We start from the raw sequence: 18,225 nt of genomic DNA, 5'->3' as shown, positions 1-18,225 counted from the left end.
AGGGTAAACATATTCTGGAACCTTCTTTCCTATGTCCTGCTGACACTGTGTGTTATGGATATAACACTGTTTGTTATGGATATGGAAGGTTATTTTTTCTTTTCTTTTTCTTTTTCTTGTTTTGTTCCTCCCAGGAAGATGTAAGTGGCCGAAGCAGGAGAGTGAGCCCCTTTCTTTTTTCACTTCCCCTTGGTCTCATGCTCAGATTTTTGTTCTCTTCCTCATGACTTCTTTTAAGTCTTCCACCCACCCAGATACTAACCAGAGTTAGGAAATTGTAGCCACATCTCAGAGCTATTATAAAATCACTGAGGTTCCTCCAAAGAAGTGAAGGGCCCAATCGAAAGTAAGGGACTCGGCATGGCTGAGCGTTTTCCTTCCCTTTTCCACCCAAAAGAAAGACAATATTATAAGAAGCCTAGAAAAGAAGGGAAAAAATACCTACAATTCCCAACATCTTAGCACGTTTCATTGGCAGCTTCAGACATTCCCATCACAACTGCTTATTCTGTGCCTACGTGTTTCACAGGCCGGTGCTCACTATCTGTGCACCTATCCACACGCCATCAAAGGTGCTAACATTTCTCAAGCATAAGTAGAGGCCAGCCTATATTTTGCATATATTAATGCAGTAATAGCGTAACAGCCATAGGGAGTAGTTACTAACAGAATCTCCGGTGAGGAAACGGAGGCACAGATCAGACAATGGTGGAGGCTGGACTGGCCCCCAGGCTGCAGACCCCCTGTCTTCAGCTCTTCTCCGATAGCGCCATCTCCCGTGCACCCTTCCCAGCAGGGCAGCAGCCTCCAGACTGTTGCCTGTGAATGGCTGCACAGCATCCTCTTGAATGGATCTTGTTCCACATTGATGGGCAATTTCACTCATATTTAATTTTCTGGTATATGGGATGATTTTTCTAATAATTTTTGGAGGGATGGGATTATCATGTTGCATAAGAGTGAATTCTATAGTTTAAAATTAAAAAAAGGGGGGTGCCTGGGTGGCTCGGTCGGTTGGGCATCCAATTCTTGATTTTGGCTCAGATCATGATCTCAGGGTCATGAGATTAAGCCCCATGGCAGTCTCCGCACTAGGCATGTAACCTGCTTAAAATTCTCTCTCTCCCACAGTGTGGAGGTTCCTCAAAAAATTAAAAATAGAACTATCCTATGACCCAGCAATTGCACTACTAGATATTTATCTAAAAGATACAAAAATGCTGATTTGAAGGGGCACATGTACCCCAGTGTTTATAGCAGCACTATCAATAATAGCCAAAGTACGGAAAGAGCCCAAATATCCATCGACTGATGAATGGATAAAGAAGATGTGGTATATATATACAATGGAATATTACTCGAGGATCAAAAAGAATGAAATCTTGCCATTTGCAACAATGTGGATGGAACTAGAGTGTATTATGCTCAGTGAAATAAGTCAGTGAGAAAGATAAATATCATATGATTTCATTCATTTGTGGAATTTAAGAAATAAAACAGATGAACATAGGGGAAGGGAAGGAAAAATAAGATAAAAAGAGAGAGGGAGGCAAACCATAAGAGACTCTTAAATACAGAGAACAAACTGAGGGTTGCTGGAGAGGTGGTGAGTGGAGGGATAGACCAAATGGGTGATGGGCATTAAGGAGGGCACTTGTTAGGATGAGCACTGGGTGTTAAATGTAAGTGAAGCATCACTAAGTTCCACTCCTAAAATCATTATTACACCATATGTTAACTAACTTGGATTTAAATAAAATTAAAAATAAGATTCTCCCTTTCTCTCTGCCCCTCTGTTCACTCTCGTATACCTAAGTGCTCTCTCTCTCGCTCTCTCTCTCTTGCCCGCGCGCGCTCTTCCCCCCGCCCTCCCCAAAAAAGTAAAAATACACTGGGCTGTTTGATGGCCAAATATCATCTGTCTTTACTTGTGAAGTTTAACTCGCTTCCCCTTTTGGGTCCCTTTGCAAATGTAACCTCTTACTGGATTTTTTTCCTTGAATTGTTGTAGAACAGATAGAGACCATTTATAATCTTTATAATTTTTTTTTAATTATCATACAGTATTATAGACTCTTTTTCCATTTTGGTGTGCAGTTCTATCAATTTTAACACATGAATAGATCCATCTTCACAGTCAGGATACAGAACAGCTTCATCACCCAAAAACACCTCCTCCTGCTACCCCTTTTGTAGTGATGCTGTGCCCCCATGGCTAATTCCAGGTAGCCATTCATCTGTTCTCCATTACTATAGTTTTGTCTTTTTTTTTTTTTTAATTTTTTTTTTTAACGTTTTATTTATTTTTGAGACAGAGACAGAGCATGAACGGGGGAGGGGCAGAGACAGAGGGAGACACAGAATCGGAAGCAGGCTCCAGGCTCTGAGCCATCAGCCCGGAGCCCGACGCGGGGCTCGAACTCACGGACCGCCACGGACCGCGAGATCGTGACCTGAGCCGAAGTCAGACGCTTAACCGACTGAGCCTCCCAGGCGCCCCTAGTTTTGTCTTTTTGAAAATGTTCTATGAATGGAATCATACAGTTTGTAAGCCAGTTAGAAAATGAACAAGGGGCACCTGGGTGGCTCAGTCGGTTAATCGTCCGGCTCCTGATTTCAGCTCAGGTCATGATCTCACTGTGAGAGCGAGCCCTGAGTTGGGCTCTGCACTGAGGGCGAGGAGCCTGCTTGGGATTCTCTCTCCCTCTCTCTCTGCCCCTCCCCCACTCATGCTTGCTCACATGCTCTCTCTCATTCTCTCAAAATAAATAAATAAATATTTACAAAATAAAATAAAATAGGGGTGCCTGCATGGCTCAGTCGGTTAAGCATTTGACTCTTGATTTTGGCTCAGGTCATGATCTCAGGGTTTGTGTAATCGAGCCCCATGTGGGGATTCTTTCTCTCCCTCTCTCTCTGCCCCTCCCCCACTTGCATGTGCACACTCTCTCTGTTTCAACAATGAACTAAATAATTAATTCATCAAGCAAAAGACTTTGACACTCACCAAAGAGGATATAAAGATGGCAGATAAACCCAAGAAAAGATGCTCAGCATCATTAATCATTTAGAGACCTGTAAATAAAAGCCATGATAAGGTGTCACTACCCACCTATCAGAGCAGCTTACAACCAAATCAAACCCAGCCAAAAAACTACTAATACCACGTGCTAACAAGAACGCAGAACAACTGAATCTTTCATACACTGCTGATGGGAATGCACAATTCCAGAGTACAGCCGCTCTGGAAAAGAATTTAGAAGTTTCTTATAAAACATGGTGTTTTATAGCAACTTCATCCATACTTGCCAAAAACTGGACACAGCCCATGTGTCCCTCAGCAGCTGACTGTGCAAGCAAAGTAGGTACATCCATACAATAGAAGATACACGTCAATAAAACAAGGAACGCAGTATTGATACGGGCAACGACCTAAATAGATCTCAAAGGCGTAATGCTGAGTAAGGAAGCCCAGAGGTGGGACAGCTGCAGAGTTGGTCAGCTGTACCTTGAAGGACAGCATCAGGTGTCCACGGTTGTTTCACCTTTCTGCGTTTTCAGCTACAGCTGTCCCTCCACGTGTTATGATGGTGACATGTCTCCAGGCATGACATCCTCACCCATCAGCCTCTGGAGACAAAAAGAGAAGTCTGTCTTCTCCCTTTCCTCTTCCCCCTTGTCTTTCTTTCCCTGGAAGAGTGATTGTTTTTTTTCTTTTGGTAACAACTTTACTGAGATATAATTCAAACACCGTACAGTTCTGCCATTTAAAGCGTACAACTCAATGGTGTTCAGTACATTCATAGGGTTTTGCAGCCATCACCACAATAAACTGTAGAGTGCTTTCATCACCTAACAAAAAGTCCCATACCCTTTAGCAATCACTTCCCAATCTCACGTCCCTGCCTTGTTTCCAGCTCTAAGCAAGCTGCTTTCTGTCTCTCTCTAGTTACCTATTTCCATTTCAATGGAACCATAATTTGTGGTCTTTTGTATCTTTCACTGAGCCTGATGTTTTCAAGGTTCATCCACGTGGTAGCTTGTATCAGTACTTCATTACTTTGTTATCAGTACTTCATTACTTTGTAAGAGCAAATAATTCTCCATTGTATAGATATATTATGTCGTTTATCTCTTGATCTATTGATGGACATTTGGGTTGTTTCCACTTTTTGACTTGTAGGAATAATTCTAAGAATTTTATACTTGAGCGCTTACATTTAGGTCATTGATCCATTTTGAGTTAATTTTGTATATGATTTCAGGCTGGGGTCCAATTTCACTCTCTAGCATATCCCACTCACTGGTCCCAGCACCACCTGTTGAAAAGACCACTCTTTCCCCCACTGAATGATCTCGGCACTCTGTTGAAAGTCATTTGACCATATATTCATGTGTTTATTTCTAGACTCTCGATTCTGTTTCGTTGCTCTGTGTATCTGTCCTTATGCTGGTATCACATTATCATGATTATAGTCGCTTTATAGTAAATTTTGAAATCAGTAAATATGAAGTCTTCCAACTTTGGTTTTCTTATTCAAGCTTGTTCTGCATATTCTGAGCTCTTGAAGTTTCATATGAATTTTAGGATCAGCTTGTCAATTTCTACAGAAGCCAGCTGGGATTCTGATAGGGTTTATGTTGAATCTACAGATCAATTTGGGGAGTATTGCTATCATAACAATATTAAGTCTTCTGATCCATGAACACAGGATATCTTTCCATTTATTTAGATCTACTTCGATTTCTTTCAATGTCTCGTAATTGTCAGAGTATAAGTTTTGCACTTCCTCTGTTAAACTTATTGCTGAGAAATTTTAATTCTTCTTAGTTGAAAATGATTTCTTTTTTTAATTACTCTTTTTTTATTTTCTTTTTGATTTTTTGTAACGTTTATTTATTTTTGAGAGAGAGAGACAGAACACAAGCAGCGTAGGGACAGAGAGAGAGGGAGACCTAGAATCCAAAGCCAGTTCCAGGCTCTGAGATTCAGCTCAGAGCCTGATGTGGGGCTCAAACCCATGAACTGTGAGATCAAGACCTGAGCCGAAGTAGGATGCTTAACTGTCTGAGGCACCCAGATGCCCTTAATTACTCTTTAAAAAAAATGTTTATTTATGCATTTTGAGAGAGAGAGAGAGAAAGAGCAGGGGAGGGGCAGAGAGAAAGGGAGAATCCCAAGTAGGCTCTGCACTGTCAGTGTAGAGCCTGATGCAGGGCTTGAACTCACAGACCATGAGCTCATGACCTGAGCCAAAATCAAGAGTCAGAGGCTTAACCAACAGAGCCACCCAGGTACCCCAGTGAAATGGTTTTCTTAATTTTATTTTCGGATTGACCATTGGCAGTGTATAGAAATACAGTTAATTTTTGTATCTTAATTGTATATCCTGTAACCTTGTTAAACTTATTTCTTAGTTCTACCACACAGTTATCTTTTAAATGACTTTTGGTCATAATCTACAAGAAGAACATAAATGCTCTAGGAAAAAATAACACAAATGAATAGTACCTAATATTCATTACAGCTTCACAGTGTCAACAGGATTTTATGTCTCGTAGCATCCAAATCCTTTCCTGGAAACTATCATCCAGAAAATCACATGCCTCAAATGTATAGAATAGAGGCAAAAGACTTTCATGCCTGATTTGTTTACACTTTTTTTTTAATTTTTAATTTTTTTTTTTTTTTTTTTTTTTTGAGAGAGAGAGGCAGAGTGCAAGCCAGGGAGAGACAGAGAGAGAGACAGACACAGAATCTGAAGCAGGCTCCAGGCTCTGAGCTGTCAGCACAGAGCCTGACACGGGGCTCAAACTCACAGACTGAGATTATGACCTGAGCCAAAGTCGGACGCTTAACTGACTGAGCCACCCAGGCACCCCTGTTTACACTTTTTTTGTTTACATTTTTTTAACAACTCCAGTATGTAAGAGTAAAGAATGATTAAAGCATATTATTATATATACAGAATGTGATTAACACGTATCTTTGCTGGGAAATATAAACCATGGAATCATTAAAAATTCAGTGTCTTCATGAATACCACTTTGGAAGACTCATGTTCCATAGAGAATAAACCATGACAAGTCCAAAGCTTTGGGGAGGCTATGTCATGGATGGACCCATTCATGACTGCCAGGAACTTGTGGTTTTCTTCGGGGCCCTGACTATGCTAAGACATTTATTTATAGCATAGAAGTCTTCATCAGTCATCACCCTCATCGTGAATTCCATCGTGGCAGGGTTTCTAACATAGCCATGCAGTCTGATTTTTACAGGATAGACTGTTGAAACTTACAGGAGGGCTCTAGAGAAACAAAAATGAAAAGCCCCAAATACTTTCTTGTGGTCCTTTGGTGCTATGATAAGAGGCAAAGACTATCCTAATTTCTGTCTGGAAGAAAAGTATCTTTCCAGACATTTCAAGGTAAGATGATAGCATATGGGTGCATAATTGGAAACAGCTCCTTGTAGGTGGGCTTTTTGTCCCTCCCCCACTGAAAGCAGACCACGCCTCTTTTCCCCTCTTTTCCTGGCACAGGTGCTCTGCCCCACTGCCATTCCAAAGGACACAAAGAATCCTATTTTATCTCATAACTTGCAAAAAGAATGTTATTCACTGTCAATATTTGTATTTTATTTATTTATTATTTTATTATTTATTATTTGTTTTATTTTATTTTAGACAGGGGTGTGGAGTGTGAGCAGGGAAGAGGGGCAGAGGAAGAGAGAGATAGAGAAAATCTCTAGCAGGCTCCATGGTCAGCATGGAGCCCGACTTGGGACTTGATCTCATGACCATGAGATCATGACCTGAGCCGAAATCAAGAGTCGGGCACTTAACCAACTGAGCCACCCGGGTGTCCCTCACCGTCAATATTTTTAAAGACAGAAAGAATGTGAAATTTGCCAAGAGGTTTTATAGTTTGTTGTTGTTGTTGTTGTTATTCCTTTTTTAAAAACCATTTTCTAAAATATTTTTAATGTTTTTTTATCTTTGAGAGAGAGATAGCGTGAGTTGGGGAGGGGCAGAGAGAGAGGGGTACAGAAGATCCAAAGCCAGAGCAGACCATGCTGACAGCAGAGAGCCCCATGCAGGGTTCAAACTCATGAACGGTGAGATCATGACCTAAGCCAAAATTGGACACTTAGCGGTGAGATTATAACCTGAGCCAAAGTTGGATGCTTAACTGACTGAGCCATCTAGGCGCCCCTTAAAACCTTATTTGTGAAAAAAATGATGTGGGAATTAAAGGTGTGTTTCCTTGCTTCAGGGCCCAACTTTTAAGAAATATAAACACTGGGGTGCCTGGGTGGCTCAGTCAGTTGGGCGTCCGACTTCGGCTCAGGTCACGATCTCGCGGTCCGTGAGTTCGAGCCCCGTGTCGGGCTCTGTGCTGACAGCTCAGAGCCTGGAGCCTGTTTCAGATTCTGTGTCTCCCTCTCTCTCTGACCTTCCCCCATTCATGCTCTGTCTCTCTCTGTCTCAAAAATGAATAAATGTTAAAAAATAAAAATAAAAAAAAAAGAAATATAAACACTATTTTCCCACTTCCGGTGGAAATAACGCTCCAAGTTTTCCTTTTATAAAAAAGACTTTGTCTTCTTGTTTCTTCCCTCTTCCCCCACCCCCAGCACATTCCGCTGCAGACCCTACTGAAGTTCATGGTGGACATTGCCCAGGGGATGGAGTATCTGAGCAACAGGAATTTTCTTCATCGAGATTTAGCTGCTCGAAATTGCATGTAAGAGCCCTGGTCCGACTTGGAAGGGGTTAGACCTCATCATGTTAGACATTTGGGGGGACAGGGTAGGAATAGGGGGTGGCCTGTTGCTATGAAAATATGGAGGAAGGGCAGATTTGGGAGGGGAGCGTGTGGCTGGCTCTAGAGATGGGATTTCTATGGTTCTGCTATAAAACTGGGTCTTTTCACAATTTCTGCTTCCAAGAGTCTGGTTGACTTCTAAGACTTTCATCTGTGATTCCTTTTTTATTTTCGCACTCTCAGCTTGGAGTGTGTGCTACTTCTGATCTTTGTGATCCTTCCCCCTTGCCGTCGGCTAGTTTTGGACCCAGAGTTATATGTAAGTCAGCTAATCCTGGAGACAGTAAGGAAATTGATAAAGGTTTTGCCCCTCAAGTTTCATGATGCCTCCTTGTGCATATGTACTGTGAACCCGCACCAAAGCTTTCCTTTTGCAGCAGATAAGGACTTCTATGAAAACTCTGAACTCAAGTTCCTCTATCTCTTCATCCTGCTTCAGCAGAGTCGTTATCTGCTGTAAATCTTCAAGAATAATAACTAGTTCTTGATTTTAAGTTTATTATTGCAAAATGAGAGAGTGTTCCTTAAATGTATTGCTGTTATTTGTTTTTCTGGGCTGCAGATGGGGCCCCCTCACTCCTTACCTAGCCTCCCACCGGCCCCCTACCACCTGCACCTCATTTTTGAAAACCCAGAAGGGGCTTGTTTGTGTTTCTCGTTTAAGTAATTTTTTCTGCCATGGAGGGAAAATCATGAAAAGCTCTCTTTGCCCTTCCTATTTGCTTCATGTTTTTCCCATCAGGTAAGGTGATCAGCTGTCCTCTTTGCCTGAGACTGAGAGATTTCCCAGGACATCGGACTTGTCAGTTTTAAAAATCAGTGCCAGGCAGACAGGAACAAGGCAGTTACCCCACCTCCAGACCACTCATCTCTCCCCCTCTTTCTCCTTCCTCTTGTCTAGGATCTGCCTTAACAACTTGGGCTCTAAATGGAATTGCATCCCTTTCTACATGCAGTTAATTCCTCAAGTACCACCTGGCTACCTTAGCAGGAAGTCCAGGGTCCCCCTCTTAGAGCTTGTACTTCCCCAACTCCCTCAAAGTGGCAGGAGCAGTGCTGCCTCCAGCAGGACGGCCAGTGGGCACTGGATGAGTCCCCCTGGGGGCCCTGGGTTTGGGCTGCTGCTCTCTCTCTCCTGTGCACCATCTGTTCCCTGCACACGGCTCCACCCTCTGTGCACAGATCCCCACACGGACCGCGGGGGCTGCAAGGTCATAACTCTTCTGACGCCCCCGGCACTGGCTCTGCCATTGGTCCCAGAGCAGGACCCTCACAAGCTGATGGGGTCTTTCAGTTACTTATCATAAATGTTTCAGCTGCATCTGGTTTAGGCTTTGCCTCGGAGGTCGCTGAAGGCACGAACTCGCTCTCTGTAGGTTACGAGATGATATGACCGTCTGTGTCGCGGACTTTGGCCTTTCTAAGAAGATTTACAGCGGCGATTACTACCGCCAAGGCCGCATCGCCAAGATGCCTGTGAAATGGATTGCCATAGAGAGTCTGGCAGACCGAGTCTACACAAGTAAAAGTGACGTGGTACGTACAGAGTTTTGACGTGGAGACCCACGTGGCAAAGATGAAGGGTCACGGAAAGGAATGACTTACACCAGTTTGGCAAGACATTTTACTTCTGATTAACTGAGGATTGGGAGCATGGTCACACCTCCTATTTACTGCTAGATGCTCTTCCTTAACTGGAACACTCGCTTCCGGTGAAGCAGCTTGACCTTCAGAAGATCTGTCTTTGCCCAGGCCTTTCATTCATTCCCATCTTTTTTTTTTTTTTTTTTTTTTGTGCTACAATATAGTGACTTACTGACCACCACAAAGATATGTCATATTCACATTAAATTGAATGGGCTCATCCAGTGGCTCTTTGGAAGCAAAAGGTGCTGTGTACAGGCACCTGGGTGGCTCAGTCGGTTAAGCGTCCGACAGTGACTTGGGTCAAGATCTCACGGTTCCGGAGTTCAGGCCCCGCGTCGGGTTCTGTGCTGACGCCTCGGAACCTGGAGCCTGCTTCAGACTCTGTGTCTTCCTCCCTCCCTCTCTCTGTCCCTCCCCTGCTCGTGCTCTGTCTCAAAAATAAACATTAAAAATTTTCAAAATAAATAAATAAAAGGTGCTGTGTAATTATACCCTTCCCCAGAGACTGGGAAGAGAAGACACCTGACAACAGCAGTGGAGCAGAGCATTACACAGAGAAAGAGAGAAGGCTCTATCTGCCTTTGTCACAACAGCTTTTATGCAACTGGGCAAGCGTGGCTCTCTGACCCCCTGGTTCTTGCCGCGTCGGGAGAGCAGCATGTCCCTGGCATAATTGTCAGCTTTGTGCACCACCATCGGGCTTTAAGGAAATGACCTTTCTAAATGAAAAAGTCCATTCAGCCTCTCTGAAAAGACTCGCATCCTAACTTGTTGTTGCTTTGTTCTCAGTGGGCATTTGGCGTGACCATGTGGGAAATAGCAACACGGGGAATGACTCCGTACCCCGGCATCCAGAACCACGAAATGTATGACTACCTGCTCCACGGCCACAGGCTGAAGCAGCCCGAGGACTGCCTGGCCGAACTGTAAGTGAGCTTCTTGGTGACGCGGGGCACTCTGCACGGGCCGCTCGGCTGGCTCCGGGAAGCCCGGGGAGCTGGCGTGTGCGCCTCTCCGGGGAGCCTGCACGTGCCCTGAGGTCCATAAGCACCAGTAGGAGATCTGTCCTGTAGACCAGTAGGTTGACTCTGTAGTGCATGAGGGCATCTGTGTGATTACCTGCCCTCTCACAGCGGCAGTTTCCCTTCTGTGCGGCATTTCCGACAAACCCCATCGTTTGTGACATTGATTGTGACTGACCACAATCGTATCTCCAGTCAGGAAATCTGGAAGCCTGAGCCCGTGACACTGAGGTCAGCCTGGTCCTCGGACTTGCTGGGGAGATAGTCTAGCAAAGAGATTCCTCAGCGCTGTGCCCGGAGATCGCGATTCTGTTGGTACAGAGCGGGCCCAGAAATGCATGTTTTAAAAAACCAACCCTGCGAAACGGGGCACCTGGGTGGCCCGGTCGGCTAAGCATCCAACTTTGGCTCAGGTCACGATCTCGCAGCTCGTGAGTTCGAGCCCCGCGTCCGGGCTCTGCGCTGACAGCTCGGAGCCTGGAGCCTGCTTCGGATTCTGTGTCTCCCTCTCTCTCTGCCCCTTCCCCACTCACGCTCTGTTCCTCAAAAATGAATAATCGTTAAAAAAAAAAAAATCTTTTTAAATAAATAAATAAATAAAATAAAACCTGCCCTGGGAGACTGTGCCCCTGAGGGGCCCCGGCTCCAACGTGCGGGACCACAGCGCACATCTATCCTGACAGGCCCTCTCTCTTCAGGGTGGGCACTGTGGGAAGAGGCCCAGGAGTTGCAGTCAGAGACAGGCCTCTGCCTCCCAACCAGCTACGTGTGTGGCCATCACAACTGACTTGACCTCCCTGTGCCTTATTATCCGCCACAAAAAAAAAAAAGTAGAGTCACATATTCTTCGGAGAGGGATTGGGAAGAAAAGTTGCAGAAGATAATGGGTGGCATGCTTAGCCTGCGGGAGTGTCTCATCATGGTACCCATTATTAGTAGCATCACTGGTGGTTTGAACCTTCCTGATGTGGAGTCTCCTCCCAACACAACAGGGGTCATGGGCCTAGAGAGGGCATTTTCACCGTGGTTAGCGAGAACGCTGCTGTGTCACGGGACACCATGATGGGCCACTGACATGAGGAGGCACGTGTTGGATGCCTTCCGGGGCCCCTCCCCCTCCCCCTCCCAGGTCCCTCCCCCCCCCTCCCCCTCCCCCTCCACATGCATCCACTCTGGCCCTGCTTCCTCAACACGGGTGACAGGGCCCAGGCCAGTCTGCATGCAGGCCTCCTAGATCCCATCCAAGCCAAACAGAAGGAAACTTTGTTGATCCCTCACCCTGCTTTGTGGGGGTGGCGGTGGTTGTCATTGTGGCTGTAAGTATATAACATTAAGAACAGACACAAAAAAAATCAGCCCTTGAGAAATACCACGAAATCCTAATTAAATTACATTTGGGGTTTCATGGTAGTTTTTAAAGGGAGCATGTTAACGAAACGTTTGCTTCTGAAAATGAGGAAGCAGTCTCAGCCAAACATTATTGAATGAAGAGTTTTGTCGCCGTGTCTTTCTTCGCTTCGCTTGTGCTCCCAAAGAGGTTGGTATTTGCAGTGATTATCTGGGGTCTTAGCAAGGTCTAAGCTGCTGTCACATGGTGGTTTTGAGAGATTTCACGTAGAGCCAAATGGGGAATGCTGAGCCGCTTTTCTGTAAGAACTTTTTTTTAAATGTTTATTTACTTTTGAAAGAGCGAGAGAGTGCAAGTGGGGGAGGGGCAAAGAGAGGAGGACAGAGGATCCAAAGCAGGCTCTGTGCTGACGGCAGTGAGCCCGATGTGGGGCTTGAACTCACGAACTGCGAGATCATGACCCGAGCCGAAGTCAGACACTCGACCCACTGAGCCACCCAGGCGCCCCTTCTGTGAGAGCTTTTAGAGGAAAGAGCCTTAGACGCTGCATGTCGGGGAAGTCAGGCAAAGCAGATGACTCCGTGGTCCCCATGCTGCAGGCTTGTGGGGTCTCTGGTGGACCTTCTTGCCACGTCCCCTCTTGCATCTGATGCTGGAGAACAGTGTCTCCCAAAGAGGCCTCTGTGTTTACATATCTGCACGTTTGCTTTTAAAAATGAACAGATACCTCTGAGCTTCTCCATGTTTGCTGTCTAACCTTAGTTGAGATGAGCTCACTCCTGTGTTCAGTCGCCCCTTGGTCTTTTTAAACTCAACTCCGAGTAGGATAACAATGTAAATAACAGAGGGCACTTTGTGCTCTCTAATCCTGCCCCCCTCCCCGAGGACCACCTCTTCCCACAGCATCACCCCCACCTGTGAATGACTAAGCCCTGTTCCCCGGTCACCTACATGGGACATTTCCTTAGCTGAGCTCATGGCCTCCCAGCAGCAGCCCTCAGGGCACCCCCTACCAGCTGACCAGTTTGGTTCATGGCACTTACACTGATTCCCCTCGTCTTCCAGAGAGACACCTGGGAGCCACCTTGTTCTTTCTTTATCCTACCGATATCCTTCAGAGCCCCCCTCCATTCCTACCCCTCGCACCATCAAACCATGGAAGACCAGAGCTGGCCAGCAACTGGGGCCACCTACTTCCACTTTCCCTTCACACATGTGGACACAGTGGCCCAGTGACATCCCAGTGCATTTAAGTGATGAGCGGGTGAGGGTCATTGTTGTTTCCCATGGAATCGCACAGGCCCTTTTGTCTCCTGTCTCGTTTTTCTCCTTACCCCCAGGATCCTACCACATCCTTTGAGTGGCAAGCAAAGCCATCTTTCTGAAATTAGTCTGATCATGGGATACCCTAAAGATCATCGTTCTGTGTACCCCATTGCCCATAGGGCAAAAACGGACCCATGACAGGCAGGGTGGCTGAATGGTTAAGAACATGATCAGTGGTGCTAGATACTCCTTGAGTTGGGCCACAGCCTCACCCTCAACCTGGGGCCAAATATCACCCTCTTAGTGTCCTCGTCTGTAAAATGGGGATATTAGTACCTGCGTGGTAGGGTCATGCTGGTTGAGCAAGCTAATATCTATACAGGTACTTCACAGGACGGCCATAGGGTACAGAACAGAAACAAAAGGTCGGCAATTATTATTTTTACTGAAGCAGGTTGTCATGAACAAGAACAGGGGCCCTGGGGTTGGGCAGATTTGAAGCTGCCACTGACAGCGTGACTTCAATGAGTCCCTCTCCTCTCCAAGCCTCTGTAGCCTCATATGTGAGTGGGAATGCACTTCTCCACAGAGCTGCTATTGATCGAGCAACATCAGAGGGTCGCGGCCCATTAGCCTCACACACAGCCGGCACTTGCAGAGGTGTCATCCACGTCAGCAGCCCTGAAGCTGTGGCCACCCAGCATCAGGGGCTGTCACTGCCCGAGGCTCACCTGCCGCTGTCACAGCACTGCCTCATTCTGTCCATACCTGACCACCCCGACCCGCACCTCCCAGGGCCTGGAATGACAGCAGGTGAAGAGCCGGCCCTGACTTGTACCTGCCGCTCATCTATCTCCTCCAAGGACCCCGGCTCACAACCACCTTCTCCCTCTCAGAAACCCTGCTTTACTTCCCGATCAGTCAGTCCCTCCGCTTCTACCTGAGGCAGCCTAGGCCCTGAGCAGAAGAGAGATGGGAGAGATGGGGGTTGGCTGGCTGAGCTAGGATCAGACCGTGGCTCAGTGCTGTAGAGAGACACGTGCTGCTTAGGAGACTCCCGCCTTCCGAGCATCATTTCCCTGAGCAGACTGGAAACGCCGTACTCAGCTTCAGAGCCAGGGACAAAGCAGGTGCTTGACACATATGATGAATTCAAGCATTTATAAATGTAACAAATTTGCATGATTGCATCTTTTTAAACTCCTTTTTTAAATAGTGGTACAATTCACATAATGTAACCATGTGTAAGTGTGCAGTTCAGTAGGGTTAAGGGCATTCACGTTGTTGTGTCCATCTCTCCAAGCCTCTTCTCATCTGATGAAACGGAAAATCTGTACCCATGAAACAACTCCCCCCTTCTGCCCTGCTTCAGCCCCTGGCAACCGATAGGAGTATCTCTTTTATAAAATCTCAGCCGAAAAACAAAAGGGACCATTTACAAAGGCAACTACCAAACTATTTTTTCTTCTGTCCACAAAATTGAAATTACTAAACCTCACAGTCCCTGTTACTCTCCAGGCCAAGGCTCTCTCTCTTGCTCCTTTCCTTGGTCCACTCATACAGCGTTGCCCTTTTAGGGGAGCAGCTTAGACCATATACATGCTCACATGACTGTAAAAGCCATAGCCCTATTTTTAGGTATTTCACAAAGTACTGAAAGTAATAACAATAATAATAATAAGTTTCAAAGTGACATTGTTACTTTGCCACATGAAAAAATGATAGATTATTGAAATGCTTTCTCCTAAGACCTGGAATAAATGAAAATAAATTAACACAGCGCCTTGGTGAAGTAATGGAAAGGAGAGTATGTCTCCATGGACAGAATTCCTCCAAGCTCATCTCAGAGTGTCAACAATCCAGGCTTTGTGGGGGGAAAAAAGGAAGTCGTGCAAATTGATTTATACCATAAAAACCTCAAAAGTGGAAACAAAAACTGTTTGCCTTGTCTAAGTGACCATCTACTGAAGGTAAAACAGGGAGAGTATAAAGCACTCCTCACTCAGCCTGAGGATCCAAGTGAGGATTGGGATTATCAGAGGAATGTGCTCCTGCTGTGACCTTACTGTTCTGTGTTCAGAGCCGGCCCTTGATGGAGGCTGAAAAAGCAAACAAATGAAAGATGATGTTATATGCCTACATAAATGAGATCTGGACGTGTCTGTGAAGTACCACAAGCCAGCAGAATTAGTCAAAGGATCTATATTATGTGTTCAGTGTAAATATGGGAATTGCATTTTTTTATTTTTTTAATGTTGATTTTGTTTTTAATTTTGAATGGTTATTTTTGAAAGAGAAAGAGAGAGACAGAGCGCCAGCGGGGGAGGGGCAGAGAGAGAGAGGGAGACACAGAATCCAAAGCAGGTTCCGGGCTCCGAGGCGTCAGCACAGACCCCAACGTGGGGCCTGAACCTATGAGCCGAGAGATCATGGCCTGAGCTTAAGTCGGACACTTAATCGACTGAGCCACCCAGGTGCCCCAGTGTTTATTTATTTTTGAGAGAGAGAGAACACAAGCAGGGGAGGGGCAGAGACAGAAGGAGACACAGAATCTGAAGCAGGCTCCAGGCTCTGAGCTGTCAGCATAGAGCCCGACGTGGGGCTTGAACCTATGAGCCAAGAGATCATGACCTGAGCCGAAGTCAGATGCTTAACCAACTGAGCCACCCAGGCACCCTGGGAATTACATATTTATGTTCACAACATCGCATCAACTACATGTGTCAGATGATTTAAATTTGGGTTGTTTTCTTATCTAGTGATGTGAATATGAATTTCTCAAAACAGGAAAGAATCAAAATGAAATGATGGTATAACTCCCTCTTCGTCTCCGGCCAGTGGTTCCTCATTCAGTCATCTCTTTGTTTTGTTGTGCTCATGTAAATGTCCTTCCACTGTAATTCTTAGTTATATCAGACACTGGAAATGAAAAAACCAGAGAGTTGTCTGTACAGAACACAACAGAGGGGTCATGAGCACCTGGGAATAGGAGTTGTCCAGCTGGAGGCTGGTCCCCATACTGCCCCTGCTGCCCACAGAGACATGGTATCTGTAACATCCCTGAGTCCACTCTCATTTTTATTGCAAAGCAACAATGACAGGGCTGTCGAGAAGACTAAATATAGTGATACACAACACCGAGCCCCGTGAGGCACACATCCTTCACCTTCCCCCTCCCTCACCCCCTGGCCTCTTTAGCCCTTGCCCCAGGGCCCTTCTAACTCAGTCCTCCTGGTTACAAACCCAATCTGATGATATGGAACTGGGGTCAGCACGCTTTTTCTGTAAAGTGCCAAATAAATACATTCAGTTTTGCAGGCCATATGGTTTTTGTAGCAACTACACAACTCTGCCACTGTAGCAGAAGCAGCTATAGACAGTATGTAAATAAATAAAGGTAGCTGTGTTCCCGTAAAACCTTATTTGCAAAGCAGACAGCGGGCTGGACTTGGCCCATGGGCCATATAGTTTGTCAACCTCTAGAGTGAAGGAAGACCTGAAATACTCCTACTTTGCAAAGTTCGATATAATTGCCATGAATGTCCTGTATTCCTGGAGCTAGAGAATCACTTATTACATACCCATGGAATATTTATAAACATTGAACAAATACTATGCCACAAGGAAAACCTCAGTGATTTCCCAAAAGTGGAATTCGTGTGGATTAAGATGTGACAAAACCAAAGAATAGGTGAAAACACTGTGTGGATTGTCCTAAGCGCTGTGGGTGCTGGGTCAGGAAACAACTCACTCTTCTGTACTTGTAGGTATGAAATAATGCATTCTTGCTGGAGAGCTGAGCCCTTGGACCGACCGACCTTTTCTGTGCTGAGGCTGCAGCTAGAAAAACTCTTGGAGAGTTTGCCTGAAGTTCAGGACAAAGCTGATGTCATTTACATCAACACACAGTTTCTTGAGAGCTGTGAGGACCCTGGAGAGGGCCCCGCACTTGCTCAGCTAGACATGAACATTGATCTTGACTCTATCATTGGCTCTTGTACTCCCAGCGCTGCTGTCAGTGTGGTCACAGCAGAAGTTCATGACAGCAAGCCTCAGGAAGAAAGGTACATCCTGAATGGGGGCAGTGAGGAGTGGGGAGATTTGGCTTCTGCCGCCCCGGCATCAGGGACGGCGGAAAAGGACTGTGTTTTACCAGAGGACAAACTTGTAAAAAATGGAGTCTCCTGGTCCCATTCCAGCCCCTTGCCCTTGGGGAGCCCATCACCAGATGGACTTTTATTTGCCGACGACTCCTCAGAAGACTCAGAAGTCCTCATATGAGGAAACCTGAGAGACATTCCCAACTCAAGGAAATTCTTCTGCTTTAGGAGGATCTCTGTACGCTCCATGTTTTTAGAATTTGTCTTCCTTACCAATCCAATGCCATGGCCCCAAAGCACCAGGTGAATGTAAGTCATCATTAAAAATACATAATATATATTTATTTAAAGAGAAAATACATTTATATGTATATGATGGAAAGAGACAAAGGTCTATTTTAATAAAAGATGACTTATTTCATGTGCTTACCTTGCAGATCAAAGATTTAAGCTTTAACAGCCTCATCTCTAGCGCTGTTCCTTGATGTTAACATTTGCACAGAGTCAGTGTTGTTTTTTTAAAGTTCTTTTCTTTTTCATGACTATTAAGTGTAAAAATATTTGTAAAATGAAATGCTGTATTTGGCTTTGCTTCTGGTCTTATGAAAAATCTGATATTCTTACATGAATCATCTATTTGATAAGAATGATTTATTTAATGTTTAAAGTTTTATAACTGAGTAATTCTTTGATGTGATTTCCTAATAAAATTTGAATGAGGAAGGGTGTGTTGTACTTACTTGAAAGACAGTGGTCACCGACCAGTGGCCTCCATGCCTCTGCAGAGAAATTCCCTTAATGGCTGGTCCTCGATGCAATTGCTTTGACCCATCTTGGCATTGTTCTGGAAAGATACGGAAAAACCACTCCAGAGTCCAAGGATGAAAAACAAAATATACTGGGGTGCCTGGGTGGCTCAGTCGGTTAAGCGTCCGACTTCAGCTCAGGTCATGATCTCACACTCCGTGAGTTTGAGCCCCGCATCAGGCTCTGTGCTGACAGCTCAGAGCCTGGA

General features: G+C 45.3%; 1 protein-coding gene across 1 annotated transcript in view; it reads left to right on the top strand.

Annotated features, from left to right (window-relative positions):
- Window positions 1–17,933, top strand: part of MERTK (MER proto-oncogene, tyrosine kinase) — a 115,070-nt gene extending 97,137 nt beyond the window's left edge. The window contains exons 16-19 of the mRNA XM_042982008.1: window positions 7,637–7,746; window positions 9,204–9,363; window positions 10,264–10,400; window positions 16,878–17,933. Of these exons, the coding sequence (XP_042837942.1) occupies window positions 7,637–7,746; window positions 9,204–9,363; window positions 10,264–10,400; window positions 16,878–17,391 (921 nt within the window). The 3' untranslated portion in view covers window positions 17,392–17,933. The remainder of the gene's footprint in view (window positions 1–7,636; window positions 7,747–9,203; window positions 9,364–10,263; window positions 10,401–16,877) is intronic.
- The last annotated feature ends 292 nt before the right edge of the window (window positions 17,934–18,225 follow it).

This window comes from Panthera tigris, chromosome A3 (genome assembly GCF_018350195.1).
Source record: "Panthera tigris isolate Pti1 chromosome A3, P.tigris_Pti1_mat1.1, whole genome shotgun sequence".
Classification (NCBI taxonomy): domain Eukaryota; kingdom Metazoa; phylum Chordata; class Mammalia; order Carnivora; family Felidae; genus Panthera; species Panthera tigris.
This window is presented reverse-complemented; position numbering and strand designations above follow the sequence as displayed.